Source organism: Lytechinus variegatus, chromosome 6 (assembly GCF_018143015.1).
Source record: "Lytechinus variegatus isolate NC3 chromosome 6, Lvar_3.0, whole genome shotgun sequence".
Lineage (NCBI taxonomy): Eukaryota > Metazoa > Echinodermata > Echinoidea > Temnopleuroida > Toxopneustidae > Lytechinus > Lytechinus variegatus.
The window spans coordinates 44,094,399-44,111,516 of record NC_054745.1 but is presented as its reverse complement, the minus strand read 5'-3'; the positions used below and the strand labels follow the sequence as shown (position 1 = coordinate 44,111,516).

The window sequence follows — 17,118 nt, the reverse complement described above, 5'->3', positions numbered from 1 at the left end:
GCGTTCATAGCGCACACAGCTTTTTAAGGAATTACTTCCTATCGGTACCCATTTACCTCACCTGGACCCTCTGTTTCAAAGTCCGAAGACTTATCCACTGAGCCACAACGCTCCACAATGATGAATAGTGTGATAGAGAGATGATTCATTGGAAAATCACATCTTTAATGCTGTCCAACAAATATCGTATAACAGACATATCATTGATTAAAGTAATCAGAATGCATAGAATACCTATCAGTATGTAAAATCAATTACTGAAGAATGAAGTATAGCAATGCTTTATTGAAGAATCCAAGCAATCATCAAGATGTCATGGTAGAGTGTGGTTGAAAAATCATATATTGAATGGAAAGTCTCATTTCTAAAGCTTTACTAAAAACTTTTTACAACAGATTTTTTTTAAAGAAAACAGAACAGTACTACAAATTATGTATTAAATTAAACTTTAAAGAAAATGTAATATATATCCGCATAGATTGTTTACAAAATAAAGCTGTTAAAACAATGATAGAAATATAATTTCAAAATTGGAATGCTAGTGAGATGTCATTGACCACACATCTAACGGAGTCAGGGGTTTCAAGTATATTCTTCAAATTTCTTCATTTTGAAGGCACTTTAATCAATGATGGAAAACGATACAAACTTTATAACGGTCCTTAAAATTCCATGATTTTACATTTAGCTTTTCTGTTGCTAAATAACTGTATATTGTATTAATCTTTGTATTGTACTCATACAGCAAGTCAGAGAGAGCACAATTAATGACAGGGGTAATATATACATTTACACACTCAAGATCTTGCTTTTTCAGACTCCTCTCAATACTTAATTTTTTTCTTTTCTTCATTTTCAATATTTGAAAAGTAATTGGTGATGTGCCTTCATTATAGCTACACCCCTGTGTTGGGTATTTGTAGGGAGTCACACTTAACACTTTGTGAAACAACCCTCCATAGAAACTTACCAGCTTTATTTTGTTTTGTATGATCAAATGAAGGACCAGTAAACTTACCCGCTTCATTTTGTTTTGTATGATCAAATGAAGGACCAGTAAACTTACCCGCTTCATTTTGTTTTGTATGATCAAATGAAGGACCAGTAAACTTACCCGCTTCATTTTGTTTTGTATGATCAAATGAAGGACCAGTAAACTTACCCGCTTCATTTTGTTTTGTATGATCAAATGAAGGACCAGTAAACTTACCCGCTTCATTTTGTTTTGTATGATCAAATGAAGGACCAGTAAACTTACCCGCTTCATTTTGTTTTGTATGATCAAATGAAGGACCAGTAAACTTACCAGCTTCATTTTGTTTTGTATGATCAAATGAAGGACCAGTAAACTTACCCCCTTCATTTTATTTGTATGATTGTATGAAGGATGAGTAAACTTACCCGCTTCATTTTGTTTTGTATGATTGTATGAAGGACCAGTAAACTTACCCGCTTCATTTTGTTTTGTATGATCGTATGAAGGACCAGTGGAAGGTGTCGCTGCTTCCCCCCTCCATCTCACCCAATCAAAATCATCTCCATTAGAGTGCACCCAACCACACCAGCTGCTTTCAAAATCACAGTCAACTGCAAACAATTAAAGTTAATGGCCGAGTCAATTCCTTAAATGTATAAAGCAAAAGGCCGGAACAGTTACTCTGAATTTCGCAATCAACTTTAAGTGATAAGGTTATAAAATAGTACTACTCATCCTTGCAGCAAGATCACTAAATTTCTTTAACTTTGGAATTCACAATCAACTGCCAAGTTTCAAATTTAAGAAGGAAATAGAAAAGTTCAAGTTCTATAGAACGCCGAGTTCTCACTAATATAGAGTTCTCTCTAACACTGAGTTCTTCCTTATGTCAAATTCTTTCTAACATAAAGTTCTCTCTATTTTCAAATTTATACCATCATCAAGTTTTCGTTTATGTCAAATTCACCCTTAAGATTGAGTTATCTCTATCATCAAACTGCACCCTAAGGTGGATTTCTACCTCACGTAAAGTTCTTTCTCTCTTCAAGTTCACTGCACTGCCAGGTTCATCTGTATTGCACATTCACATGTCCATATTAGCATCTCTCAAAATCACAATAAATAATGTGAATTTATCAACAAATTATAAGAATTTATCATTAATTATCATAATTGAAGTTCTGAAAGGTAAAAAGCAGGTTCCTCTTAAATGGATCGACATACCCTCAATCTAATAGCCCCACATCTACTCTGTAACTATCAAATCCAAGGAATTCAAGATTTAAGGTTTAAAGAATATTCCAAAAATCTATCCAAAAAAAGTGAATAGAAAAGAAATAACAAATTGGCCTACATTAAGATAATTTGCTCCTTGCATTCTTTTAGGAAAAACTTTTCATAAAGAGTCAAAGGTTACTCACTACATCGACCTGGTGTCATGGAAACAGAGTCTAAAGCAATATCACCTTCATCACCATTGTAATAAGTACCAATGAACATCATCTCGTAGCCGTTTTCAGTCACCTCTACTTGCCCTGTTACCAAAAAAAGTAATTTTTCATTCAAACAAATGTACATGTATTGGAATGTCCAAGTTTGATGGCAATATGAAAAGAATGAAGCATGGCCAAAGGATCAAAATTTTTATCAAGAAATTCCTGTTTGCTGATGCATACATAAAAACAAGAATAAAAAACTTAAATATGAATGTGAATAAAATTATGGAATTAAAATGACATTTGAAAAAGCTTACTGTGATTCAATAATTTATATACATGTATAATATATATCTTGAACAGCACAAGCTTTAGACTTCTCATATGGCTCAAATTAAGCTGGATGCATCAATATATTGTTACTGTCGTAACAGATAAGAAAAGATGAGATTAACTTAATTTACCCTCTTGGGGTCTGAAAGTTTAACCCACTAAAATGACAAATAATGTTTTGTAAAAGGCAAGCAGAGAATACAATGATTGCCAAGGAACCAGATGTTTAGCATATGTACATACTTCAAAGAATGTCCTTTCTTTTAACAATACAGAGTGAAAAATCATCATAAGAAAGTTTAGATCATTTCGGCATGTTTTATGAAAGGGTATATGTACATTGTATACATGTATCAATACTGTCCTCATGAATGTGGGCCAATGACAAAACATTCATTGTGTCTCTGAGCTACATGTACCTGGGCTCCACAACACATTTTATTGTGACATTATGGCTAGTCATCCTTCACACTCAACTCCTTTAAAAAAATATGTTTTAAAAAATTCTAACTCATAAATTGTTTTCTATAAACTTTTTTTTCTAAGTTTATGTTTTAACAATCATTTATATTTACATATGTTTGGGACTTGTCTTTGACAGGCCATTGACCCTTGTTACGTTCCACACATTTCTATTTGCATTCTCTGTATTTTGTATGATCCTATGTATTATCTGCCTATTTAATCATTTTAATTGTATGTATGGACTTTTTATGCAAATGTCATATAAAAATTGAATTGAAGTACTAAAATTAAACAATACTTAGCAACTCTTGTTAGTAGAGGTGGATGTAGGATTTATCTAAGGGTGCAGGGGTGTGTTTATCTTACCTTCAATCCATTCATTGCCCTGGCTCCCAAAGTATTGTGCTACAGTGATCTGAGCAAAATCTTTGTTGCGGTACTACATAGAAATGAATAGGCAATACATATATATTTCATGAATTAATGACAGACATGCTCTGGGCCCTAAGATAACTTTGTCCATAAAGCAGAAACATTGCAATCAAGATAAAATCACAAAGTATTAAAAGAAATAAATAGAAACCAAAAAGTAGCTGATAAATCTTTCAATAGCTTTATGTGTTTATATCATAATAACATATAATACACTAAATCCTATTTATAGCATGTAGCATATTATGTTTCGTATTAAAAGAACGATGATGACAATCACCTTTTCAAAAAATGCTGTACCTGGCTTTCATTAATTTAGACATTTCTGCAAGATCTTTTTTCTTAGCTGGGGGTGGCAAGCATTTAAATAAGAAATATCAGATCAAGATACATTAAAAAGTTTTGGGCAGTGTGTTGTGCCATTTTTTAAGATCAACCATTTAACTTTAAGTACTCCTTGCACTTTCTCAGCATTCGTACACAATCTAATACACATGATTCCATTTCATTTCATATCCACATTTAATGCTCGTAACTTAAGTTAAAGAGTAGAACATTACTAGTCGTTGCTATTTGTAAAGATTAAAATCACATTAATCTCTTAATTTTGGAAATTACATCTACACCTTGTACAAAAATGAAACAATTAAGTGAACCCTTATTAATGAATCCAGTTTTACAGATTTTAAAAACAATGATAAAATACTGGCAGTATCCAGATAAGAAATAGGGCCCAAAATCTTAGCAAATTGATGACAGGATTAATTTTTTAAGATCTTTCAAAATAGTCAATCATTTATAAAAATCAGCTCCTCTATTAATAGGTAAACATTATCTTACAGATGTACTGGCTCAGTTGGTAAATTGTCTATCTCATAACCAGGAGGTTGATCGATTTAAGGGATACATCTACATCAATCTGATGCTCCACTTATTTCATTTCGACCAATAAAATATGTGTTTCCATATCAAGAACAAAATGGTGTAGTGGTTGGTGGTGATTTTTTACCTGATTGCTAAGAAAGCAAGAATGCTTGTAAGCAAGCAACCAGAGGACCGACGGCTTAAGGTCCTCTCCAAAGGACCTGGTACTGAGGATTAATGCCTTACCAAAGGGCACTAGCGCACCAAATAAGAATCGAACCCGGGTCACCGGAATACGAATCCCCCGCTCTACCAACTGAGCTATGGATTGAGAACATGCAAATACTTACTGCAACTGTAAACGCTCCGGCATCTCGACCAAACATATGGTAATAATACCTCCAACAGACCGTTTGGGTGGTTTCCATGGAAACATGAGGACTTAACAGCTTTGCAGACGCACCCACACTATGTCTTCCAGATAACTCAGTGTACATATAATGACCTGCAAAATATAAACCCAAGGAGATATATATACAGTGCGTCCCAGAATAAACGAAACCGAGATTTAGCGATCATTTATCATAACTTAATCATAAATAGAATAGACAAATGACCTACCGACTTAAAGCTTAGAATCTCCTCTTTCATCTGATATTACTCAGGTTATTTCTTATTCACGCATGAGTGAGCAAAAACAATTTGAAGAAAGGATACCAAAACTCATTTGGCGGGGGTATCTGGGTTTCAAAAAGAAAACCACATTTCTGAAAAGTTCAATATCTGCTCTTTAATTTGGTACCAAAATTACAGAAAATGGTCAAGAAATGAAAAGTTCTGGTCATTTGAAATAAGGCTTGTATTTCCATAATTTCATGAGATAAACGTGTTTTCACCGGTTTCCCACAGAAGCTTTCGCATGGTGAACAAAAGATTTAATGCATGGCTGATCGTCAACAAAACAGAGTATCGAGAGAGTTTGAAAGCCAGCCTGGAGAACCTCTTCATTTTATGAAATTATTGAAATTCAAGCCTTATTTCAAATGACCAGAACTTTGTTATTTCGGGACCATTTTCTGTAATTTAGGTATCAAATTAAAGAGGAGATATTGAACCTTTCAAAAATGAGGTTTTCTTTTTGAAACCCAGATACCCCCCGCAAAATAAGTTTTTGATATCCTTTCTTCAAATTGCATTTGCTCACTCATGCGTGAATGAGAAATAATCTAAGTAATATCAGATGAAAGAGGAGATTCTAAGCTTTAAATTGCTAGGTCATATGTCTATTTTATTTATGATTAAGTAATGATAAATGATCGCTAAATCTCGGTTTCGTTTTTTCTGGGACGCACTGTATATACATATAGTAACAGATAGAACAATCAAAACTGTCTTACACTGTACATCCTGAATGGGTTGGTTCTCCAGATTAACTTGATATCATTTTATCATGTGGTATATTTTTATTCTTGAATAATTGGGAGATATTCTACATGTATGTTACGATGTGAAATTTGATTTCCATCAAAGTAGGGCATGAATGCAATGAATGATTCCAGGGGGGGGCATGTCATCAACTTTTTTTTGTTCTAGTTGTCAGATCCGACAACTTTCCTTGATTTTGATTGACTGAGAAGCACCGTTACTATGGCAACTGTGGGATAAAATGGGACTTGTGAAATAGAATGTCAGACAAGTCCATTCATAAAATGCTCCCGAGGTCTCGCTTAACTCATAATCTCACATAACTTGCAGTAAATGTCATTGAAATATACATTTTCAATCAAATTAGAGAAATAAATACCAAATGGTGTTCATCAAACAGCTATCACGTTAACTTTTCAAAATATACTTTGCAGTGGATTTTAGCACATTCAGTAAAACTATTTAGTGGCAGAAACAAAGTGTGTGTGTATTTGAGTCTTGTCACAAGTGTTTTAATCAGATATGCTTATTTACGTCTGGGACCGAACTTTAACATCACCTCTGCATCAATTTGTAACTTCCCCACATAGCTTGGATTACAGGCGCAAACCACAACGCCCAGTTGGCAGAAACAAATCCGCTCCTTATCTAAACTTAAGAGAGCCTGACCTTACCAAAGCTTGTTCCATATGTGACATCGACAGAGGGTCCTGTGTATGAAGTGGGCGTATCTCCAGACCAGAACGTCCAATCAAAATCGTCGGTGATAGAGTCTTGAACGTAACCACAGATCTGTGGATCCTCAAACTCACAACTCAATGTTCCTATCAAATAACAAACAACAAAAAACTCAATATTTTTCCACAATACAGATTTTGACAGAAAACAAAATCTTCAGGCAAAATAAAAATAAATTACGAAAAATACAACAAAGTAAAATTTCAATGTTTTATAATATATAAATGTACATTGTACAATCCAAGTATGACTCTCATATTTACAACGATGGTATAATTTACATTTTTAAATATGAGACAACTGAAAGAAAAAAGAGAATTGAATTGAGTTGGATTGATATGAAATTCTAATAAACAGTGAACCAGATAATAATCTGCCAATCTAACAAAAATTAAACCAGTTCACAGAGTTGATCTCATGTTTATCTATCTTCTGCAGTGTTTGCTTGTCTTTCTGATATAAAATTCAATATGGCTTTATCAAATATTTCACATCTGCAATCACTGAGCATATAATTTTGAATGACTGTATGCTTCTAACTTGTGTCAAGATGCCCAAGATACCTAACAATTCAACATACAGGTAGAATACATGTATGTTTTTTATGAGATACATTGTATAGGGGTTCTTATTTCTTGGAGTATGGTATACTTACTTTGGCAATCTCCTGAATACATGCTGATATCATCAATGGCTATATCACCCTCGTAACCAGATACAACTCCTTGGAACACCAACTAATATACACATAGATATAGAAAAATCGGCCAATTATAAACAAATACATACATGGTAGAATAGCCTTATTTAATGGACATAGGCCTACTGAACCCTAAAAAGACTGGGCCATTACAACACCTAAGAAGACTGACAGAGGCTGATTCACCACCCCTCTCCCCTTATAAACTCGGCCATCGATCATGTGATTGCAACAAAAATCTGCACAACTGTTGCCCACGGCATGATCTCCTAAACTGTACGATCAAAGTCTTTGAAAAATCTCATTTCTAATTAATTATGCTAATTTATGCGTAAATCAAAACTTTGTTCTCATTAACTAAATAAGGCCTGTAAATGCTAATTCTTTCTTCACTATGTATAGGATTCAAATTGAAATATATTCAATATCATAATTATTTTCTAATGAATGATATTGTTTTCTAAATTTCCTACTCCTTTCATTTTTGTTCAACTTTTTTTTATTTGTTTTTTATGAAAACTATTTGGGACTTTAATTTTACCCTAAGAAAGAAGAAATTAATTTAGTTTAATCAGTAAAAGGAGAAATAAGGATACAATATGAATTTTGACTATAAACACTATATCCATTAGATTTGTACACAAATTAATGTTTTGGGGAACTTTTGGGTCTGCATGCACTTACGAAATGTTGCAAAATTCGTAAAAGTAGTCAGCAAAAGACAGGGTTCAAAATTTTGCATGGTGCATTTATCCTGAAAACGTCTGATTAAGATTAATCTTTTTTACATTCACTCATCAGATTAAAATCGCATTAATGAACAGAATACTAGAAGGAAGTAATATTTCTTTACACGCTAACAAACATCATACATGGATTTGTCATGGTGTAGTGGTTCTTGCTAATGTCTTTCGAAGGGTCATTGGTTCAAATCCTTCTCTAGACTGTGATTTCACATTGCAAGAAATAAGTGCTGCGCTCAACACAGGTGGCACGAAAGTACATGTACGATTTGTTTCTTGAGTGGTTTTGTACCTAAAGGTGGCTCAGCTACAGCCAGGGTAATAATATGATACCAAGTATCAAGTACAGCATATCCATGCTTTACAAGTAATTAAATAATTTTTTATATTTTCAAATGAATGAATACATACGTGTAATAGGGAGTGGTTATTCCATTCCACATAATAGCTGCTGATTTTTTTTATAATAAAAAAAAGGCATTTCACTGATAGAATAGATATAAAAATCTCACATCTTGTTAGTGAACTATTTAGAACAACATACCAGATTATATAGTAATGACTAGAAAGGTTAACATTGCTTATGAATATTTTGATTCTAAAAACAATCAGAGAATCTTTACAAAGTCAAAACGATTTGTTCCAAACTTAAAGGCTATTTATCAGGGTTATTGATTTCTCATTAAATTGTGTAGGAATTGGGATTAGTCATATAAAATTAGAAAGCTGAGAATCTCTAACTTCAGGAGTTTATTCCTGAAAGATTGGCAAATAAAACTTGATTTCCAGATGGCTAAAGTTGCACCTACCCTGAATGACTCTGGTTCTCCAACGACTAGAGTCCCTGCCATCCATTGGTCACCCACTTGACCGCTGCGAGTCCACACAACTGACCCAATGTCTGGTGGTTTAGCTGACTCACGAAGAGTAAGGACATTCAATGTCCCCACATCACGTCCAAACATATGATACCAGAAATGAAGACATAGTCTAGTGGTCAGATCAATGATTGGGCTCATGAGACGGGTTTCCATTCCTTGTAGGTAAGGACTTGATGACTCCATGTACATATACCAACCCTCAGCTACAAAGAATTAAAAAAGAAAATCAAATGTTGTCCTACAGATAATGTATTTGCCAGTGTATGCTGATATACAAAGGCCAGGCAAGCCATTCTTAATCCCAATGATACAAAGAATAACATTTTTTACACAAATAATTCTCCATCAATTTGAATTGTTGGTATTTCGGTGTAAATAAAATGCATTTCTTAATATCAAGCATGGTGGAATGCAATATAAATAGGTAAAGGTTCGCCACATTTTGGCATACATGTATGCTTGTTAAAATGTACATGTGTGACACTTCTTTTAGGTTCAAGTGAATTTGTTTTCATATAAATAAATATTGTCATTTTTTTCAAGCAATCTGCTTATGATGACAATCCTTCTCCTGCAAATTGTAAATGTTAACTAATTTGGTATGAGATCAGTTTTGTTTGTAATGATAATTTTAGTACATTTAGTTATGATTCATGCCAAAAAAAGTTCTCAATATATTATGTTTGCTATGTTATGGAAAATGTATTATATACGAATGATATAATTGCAGAAGTAAACAAAAAAAATATAAATATCGAAGAATTATATTCATAAAAAAGGAATAACTTTGGCAAAATGTATTCAGAATCAACCAAAGATGCAAGATTGATCAAATGTTGTACAAAAGGGATTTATCAAGAGAGAAATACAATGCGATTCTTATTTCAGCAAACAGAGGATAATATTAATCTTTTCTATTGTATGGCTACATACAGCCCATGAGACATTAATGGACATGAAAAGTAAAAATGAATTTGTTGCCAATTTGAAGAATAAAAGGGATCAAATACTTGAAACAATTCCCTGTTGCCATACATGTATATAAACTTACAGGTCATGGTAGTATGATCATAGGTAGGTCCTGTGTTATCTGAAGGTGTCCTCCCTTGGTTCCTCGTCCAATCAAAATCATCATCATCTGCTTGCTCATAGCCGCACATATCATCTTCAAAATCACAATTAGCTACACTACTCTCTGCAAATCAACACAATAAATATTGTAATTGAATGTTATATAATGGAAATGTGTGTGACAGGGAAAAAATGATTTTACATGAAAATCTATTGTGATCAGATGCCTGATAAAAAATAAAATATCGGAATGCTTTTGTTTTTTCATTTGATATAAAACTTATATTAAAGCATGGCCTGGCATGAAAATTTCAGGATAAAAAATTTATCTTTAGCTTTGTGATACCCAATCCCTAAATTTGAAAGATAAATGCTCTAAAGCTGCTTTTACACCCCCTTCAAACTTTGATTGCCAGGGTATAATAAAATATATACCTACATTAGAAAAGCAATGAAAACTGAAGAGAATCAACGAATGATCAATTTACAAATAAATGAATTGATTAATGAATGAATGAATAAATAAAAACCTGAAATATAAAATAATGAATGAATAAAGAAACAGATAATTATAAACAAATACTACATGAGGAGAGAGAAAGATCTCACCAGTACAGAGTCCGCCCTCAGCAAGCATTGTATCATCTAGAGCTATACTGCCATCATTGTCATCATCATACACAGCTTCTATGATGATCCTATATACATCAGGATTTGAGAGTGAGACTAGGCCTTGGACCCAATGATCACTTAAGTTCCCAGACCTGGTCCAAGTGAGGTCCTTCACATAGTTAGACTGGTCCTCAGTGTAGAGATTCAAAGTCTTATTACCTGAAAGCATCATATATATATATATATTTATATTTATATATATACATTAATAGTTTATTCATTCCAAAATCAATACGCATTTGGCAGAATATGGCTGAAAAAATGTGCTTACCAATGGTTCACATATATATCAAAAAGAAAATACAAATTGAAAATAATACATGTATTGGACCTCGTAGACTCAGGAAAAATCGATGACATGATAATAACATTGAGTCGATGTAGACAGATCAGATAAAAAGACAAGGCGATTAAAGTTTAACAAATTGTGAAGAGACTTGTTTCATAAATTCATTGTTTCTGTTGAAAATAGTAAATATATTACTGTAATCAATATTTGCCACAAATCACTCAAAAGGAAATACTAATGAAATAAAAGCAAGTGCAATGAAAACAAAAATCATTAATCAATTAATACAAAGCTGTTCACAGTATTACATTAGAAATTTTTGAGCAGGAAAATGGCTTAATGAAATTTTGAACATTGGGTGACATATAAGAAAGTTGTCAAAATAATACTTGGCATTATAAAGCAATTCATGATAGTAAGTATAGTTGTTTGCAATCATTGATCAATATCCAAATCTTATGGCAGGCCTAAAACAGATTTATTTTCTGACTTATACATTATGTCAAACCCTCCTTTGGGAGATGATCAGGGCTCAGTTCCTGAACTGCAAGCATTTAGATTTAAACAGATTTGGCACCTTAGAAAATCACATTTCATTGTTATTATTATCATTACTATAATTAATATCCAAATACCCCAATTGAAGATTAAAGATATTTCATTTCCAAGCACTATCAACCCTGCATGATGGCTGAAAATTTTAAGAATTCTGAATTTGAGTTTATACAGAATTGATTAAATAGCTACATACTTAAACTGAAGGGTAACTTTAATAGAAGGAATAATAAACGACTGTGTTTTTGTCATCATTCTAAGTAAGGTTAGAGCAGAAGTATTCACATTGAATTACATTAAAGTTTTGCTCATGAAAGCTCAGATCATGATAGTAAATGGCATTAATCTAGTTTCCCAAGACAATACATTGCATACTTAACTGGAATCTCTCGCAATATGCATGCCACATCAAGCATAATTAAAGCATAAATTCTACACAAATCACTGTTTCAAAGAAATATAAAACCACTATATGACAATAGAAATTGTTGTTCTATAAAACTATGAGTGATTACTTAGCTAGCCAGCCTAGAAGTGTGTGTGTGTGTGAGAATGAGTAAGTGTTGCATATTTGTTTTTCTTATCTGTTTTTTACATATCTGTATCTTATTATTATTATGTACAGCATGTTCCTTCAGTGTTTACACCCCATTTATTGTAGGGCCCCAATATCAAGCTCTGCCTTTTTAGGGGTCCTCAAATATCTCTCATATATATCTTTTTGTATTATCTGTCCATTGATTTGTACTTTTATATCTGATTTTTTTTGTAATAACTTTTAACTTGAACTTGATAAAGCAAGTTAATATCAAATCATGACTGGTCAATAGAACTAGTCAATTGTATCAGTCATTAGTGAAATTAATTACCCTGTTCCAATAAATGACCGGTCATGTGATCTTAGCAACCAATCATAAGTTATTAAAGGAATTTGGACCTACCCGGACCATTCATATGAATCCAGAATGAGAAGCAAGCATCTCCAGCTTGATAAACCTCACTCAATAACCATGCCTTATCACCAGCAGCAATTACAACAGAGTCAGTGTACAAGAAGGAACCTGTAAAAGCAATCAAAACAATCTTAGGCCGTGTTTATGCTTCCACTTTTCAGGCGAGAATCAGCGTTTCCAAACGTGATTAGTCCAAAACACGGTTAAGTCCATGCTTACTTTCATTTAAACGCTGTTTCAAAACGCCGATCGTAAACTCACAAAAATGTGCGTTTGTAAACGTTGTTTGACCAGAATCAGGCTTTCTGGGGAAGTATAAACAGAACCACGATCGTAAACGTGTTTAAATGACGTCATTTAGTACATGCTTCCGGTGAGATGAAAATCCGCGGGCAAATACAGTCGTATTGCTCCTCGTTATCTCTATGTAATAACAACAATCGGAAAAAAAACTTTCGAAAACAGGTGCACCCAATTTGACCTCGCTTTACGATGCGAAGCCAGCTGGAGATCATGATTTGCTCTGAAAAGTTAAGCATAAACAGCACTCCCAGAAACACGTTTACGATCGGCGTTTTGAATAGACGTTTGAAATCGCTGATTCTGTCCTGGCAGTGGAAGCATAAACACACCCTTAATACTCAATTCAATCTATTATGTAAAGAATTATAAAAATACAGAATAACATATATGTAGTAACACATGTACTACATGACATTGTAAGTACAAGAAGCTATTGGTGTGGATCTTAAAGAAGCAGGGATCTGCTTATAAACAAGCCCTTGAAACAAGAAGACATACAAAAAAGTGTAAAAGCAAGAGATAAATATACACATATGCATACATGCTAAGCCCATCCAAGGAGCATAAATAAAGAACATAATAGCAAAGAATGATAACATCCAATGAAAATGCCCCAATTATGTGAGAAGTGCACCCTCTTCCTCAAGTGAAAATGCCTTTTTTTAATCAGATGAATTGTATAAATTTCCCCTTTATGAAATCCTGGATCCACTTAAGAGAGCATGAGATCTGTAACTTACCCAACATTGCCCCTAAGGTGTGGTCCTTGACTGGACCTGTTCCACCACCGGTAGTAGCCCCATTGAGTCTCACCCAATCCTTGTCATCACCGGTTACAGCATTCAACCAAGTACAGTAATCCTTCTCAAAGTCACAGGAACCTATAACAAAACATAACTAGACTGTTAACCCATTTACTGCTTAATTAATGCAACCCACATAGGTTTCAAACAGCGATTACCTTGTAGCATAACATTGTAGCTCAAAGCTACATAAACCTACAACAAAACATACACATTGTATAAAGCGACAGCACACCTTACGATTGGTCTGCGACTCAATTTTGGAATAAAACCTAGTAGAATTTGATGCTACTATCAAGACTCCAAAATAAAGGCTTGCAATCTTTCAAAATGACATATTAGTATTTTTTCAATTAATTTTAACCACAAATAAAATTATATGTTCCATTCACATTTTCAGAAAATGAGCAAAATGCGATTTGTTCCAAAATTGGATCGTGAGCAGTCATAAGGTGTGCGGTGGCCTTCAGCTGTAAACCTGTTGATTACTTAATTCTTCAACCACCATAGGTTTTGTACAGGGATTACCTGGTTCCAGTAAGCAATGGGGTTAGACCTTTTACCTCAAATGTAACATTTTTGTTACAGTGACAGTTTTTTGACAGTTCAGTGTTAGCTTGAGATGAGAATCCCGATATAAGTGGTAACCTTCTTTTGCCTAGTATGAGTTCTTGACAGGATTTTGGAGACTATTCTCAGACGATACGATGCTACCACTTCTGCTATAATTTCTAAAATACACCCTTTCTGAGCTGCCCTCTTTAATTTTGACTGTTTTTTTTGAAGGAGTTAAGCAGTTGTTCAATTCCTTTACTCTCAGGGTTACAGCTGTGGTATGTCCTTTAAAAAGACACATTTACCCCTCTTCACATATATAATAAATAGGTACCTGGTGCCAGAAATGTAAGAGTCATCAGATTCTTGGGGAAAAAAGAGAATGGTCTAAATGGTCCTCTCACAGACAGAAAAGTACACCATAACTTTAACTGTAGAACATTGAATATTCTATTAGTTTACATAATTCAAACACATAAAATGCAACACTTAAGTGTCATCATAAATGATATGTTTTGAAAAATAATTTTATCATTCCTGCAGAAAGTAAAGCTTACCCCTGGGTGCACAGGGCTGCTCTTCAACTTTGAAATCATCAATAGCCAGCTCAGAATTGGGGTCATTCCCGACATCACCTACCACAGCAATCTGAGAATAAAGGATGACATCACAAAATGAATAATGAAGACATTTCTGCTTAGAACCTATGAGTGGATCCAGTATTGAATGATTTGAGGTATTTGATGGTCATCGACGTAAGATAAAAAAGTGCATCATTTTATAGTAATGGATTCTAATGACATAATTGTAAAGCACTATACAAATAAGATTTATTATTGAATAACACATTTTCAAAAATCAATTAGGAGGCTGCTATCCAGGGGGGGCCACTTACATTGACGAGTGGATACCATGCGCGACCAAAAAAACACGTAAAAAGGATGTCTTTTTCACGATAGGGCACGTTACGTACGTAACGTGATAATGGTGTCAAAAACACATTTTGCTAGGAAGATTACGTGTTTAGGGTCAAATTTGTGGGGATGATAAAACAAAATTAAAATGTTTTACAAAGGATGTCCTTTTTGCCCCAACACTTCGTGTTTAGAGTCCGATTTGCGCGAGGTGTAGAAGGACGTGGGTTGTACTAAACCAAATAAGGTAAAGCCGACGACCGAAGGACCTGTAACAATAAAACATTCCTGTACTTGTTTAGGGGTTCATTTCAGGTAATATTTGCCAAGAGTATCGTTTTGTTTCCAATACTTGTTAAGGGTAGGGTTCCACACGCCAGTACTTGTTAAGGGGTGCATTTTCAGAATATGGAAATTACGTGTTTAGGGTGCTTTTCGAGACCCCATGGTCGCGCATGGTATCCACTCGTGAATGGAAGTGCCCCCCCCCCCCCCCCGGGGCTGCTATGTAACAGCTTGAAAGAAAAGATGCTAGATGGGTACCAAAAGGAGAATGATACCTGAAATGAAGACTTTGATTTGAGAGTGACTGATGCTTTCCACCAGTTATCCCCTTCATTCACACCGGTTGAACTCCAATATGGACCTTCAAGGTTTCCATCTATCCTTTCATACACACGAAGTCTACCCACATCACTGTCTCCATTGATGTGATACCAGAAAGAGAAACAATCTCCTGTGGCTGTAGCAGAGTATGTGGGACTGAGCAAGGTTGCATAGTCTCCGGGAACCTGAGGAATCCCTTGGTTGGCATATATCAGGTATCCTGACACAAGAAACAGATGATTTATACTGTTGATTTATGGGTATAAAAGTTGGGGGGGTTGCAAGACAGTTATTTCATTTCAATATCAAATATATTTGTTAAAAAATTCAAATTTAATTTACAGATGCTGTGAAGCAATGGTCTTCTAAAGCATGACTCTACTCAAATATAGCCCTACTCTTGTAGGAATCCAACAAAAGTTTTTAATTGCTAATTTTACATTTCATACTAGGCAAGACAGCGGGGATGCACAAAAATGACAAAATGTTATCATAGTGGGATTCCTGTAACAACACTTTACTGTGTCTTTCGCACAGCCAAATTGTGTTGTCAATTATGATCTGGTAGTATTCAGTAATGAAAAAATGCATGGAGGTTTCCAGGGGAAAATTATCACCCTGTCGTTTTTTTTGTAAGATGCTGTAGGCACCCTGTCAAATTCCCACTTGGATCACACAAGTGATATTCCATCACCAATCCTCACATTTTGTCAGACAAAATTATAGTGAGTCTGGGAAAGCCACTATGAAAAGATGTACAGATGTACAGAGCCTTTGTGGCGAGATTCTTGATAAAAGACGTAGTACAAACTTGGACAAATGACATCATTCTGACCACAGTAAAACAACGTGAGAAATGGTGGCAGCGGTGGGATTCTTAGAGTAGTAAGGCATTAGTGATGTCACTTACCAGATGGAACACCATTGGTATGGTCCCCAAGATCTGGTCGTAAGGAAGAGGCTGTGTTTCTAGACCAGTCAAACATATCATATAAGATCTCATTCTTCCAACCACACATTAAGTTTGACTCAAATCCACAAGTTTCTAGCAGGGTAAGAGACAATAACATGAAGCATTTATTTTCATTACAGTTCTACTTTAATCAATTCTGATAACTGGTAGCATGCACTCAACCTTTTTGCTGATTTCATTCAATGCAAGTCTTATATACTGCCAACAATAGCCTTGTCATTCAACAAGAATTCCCCCTCAGTGTATTTTACTTTCATCATGATCAAATGATGGATGTACATGGAGGAAAAATACCAAGCATGAAGCTTGCTAAAAAGGCTTAACAATAGGCCTACTAGGCTTTTTTACTCTTAGTCAGGGATATAAGGGGGTCATTGTTTCAGTAAAAAAAAATGACTTGTATCGTACCTTATGCTTTCATTGAAAATCTT

The 17,118-nt window shown here is 34.3% G+C and overlaps 1 protein-coding gene across 1 annotated transcript in view; it reads right to left on the bottom strand.

Annotated features, from left to right (window-relative positions):
- Positions 1 to 17,118, bottom strand: part of LOC121417886 (MAM and LDL-receptor class A domain-containing protein 1-like) — a 38,663-nt gene that overhangs the window by 10,687 nt on the left and 10,858 nt on the right. The window contains exons 9-22 of the mRNA XM_041611621.1: positions 16,625 to 16,759; positions 15,669 to 15,934; positions 14,752 to 14,842; positions 13,577 to 13,717; positions 12,522 to 12,641; positions 10,674 to 10,895; positions 10,045 to 10,188; positions 8,922 to 9,196; positions 7,325 to 7,406; positions 6,606 to 6,755; positions 4,857 to 5,011; positions 3,577 to 3,649; positions 2,398 to 2,511; positions 1,450 to 1,587 (exon numbers count right to left, since the gene is read on the bottom strand). Coding sequence (XP_041467555.1) covers positions 1,450 to 1,587; positions 2,398 to 2,511; positions 3,577 to 3,649; positions 4,857 to 5,011; positions 6,606 to 6,755; positions 7,325 to 7,406; positions 8,922 to 9,196; positions 10,045 to 10,188; positions 10,674 to 10,895; positions 12,522 to 12,641; positions 13,577 to 13,717; positions 14,752 to 14,842; positions 15,669 to 15,934; positions 16,625 to 16,759 — 2,106 coding nt within the window. The remainder of the gene's footprint in view (positions 1 to 1,449; positions 1,588 to 2,397; positions 2,512 to 3,576; positions 3,650 to 4,856; positions 5,012 to 6,605; positions 6,756 to 7,324; positions 7,407 to 8,921; positions 9,197 to 10,044; positions 10,189 to 10,673; positions 10,896 to 12,521; positions 12,642 to 13,576; positions 13,718 to 14,751; positions 14,843 to 15,668; positions 15,935 to 16,624; positions 16,760 to 17,118) is intronic.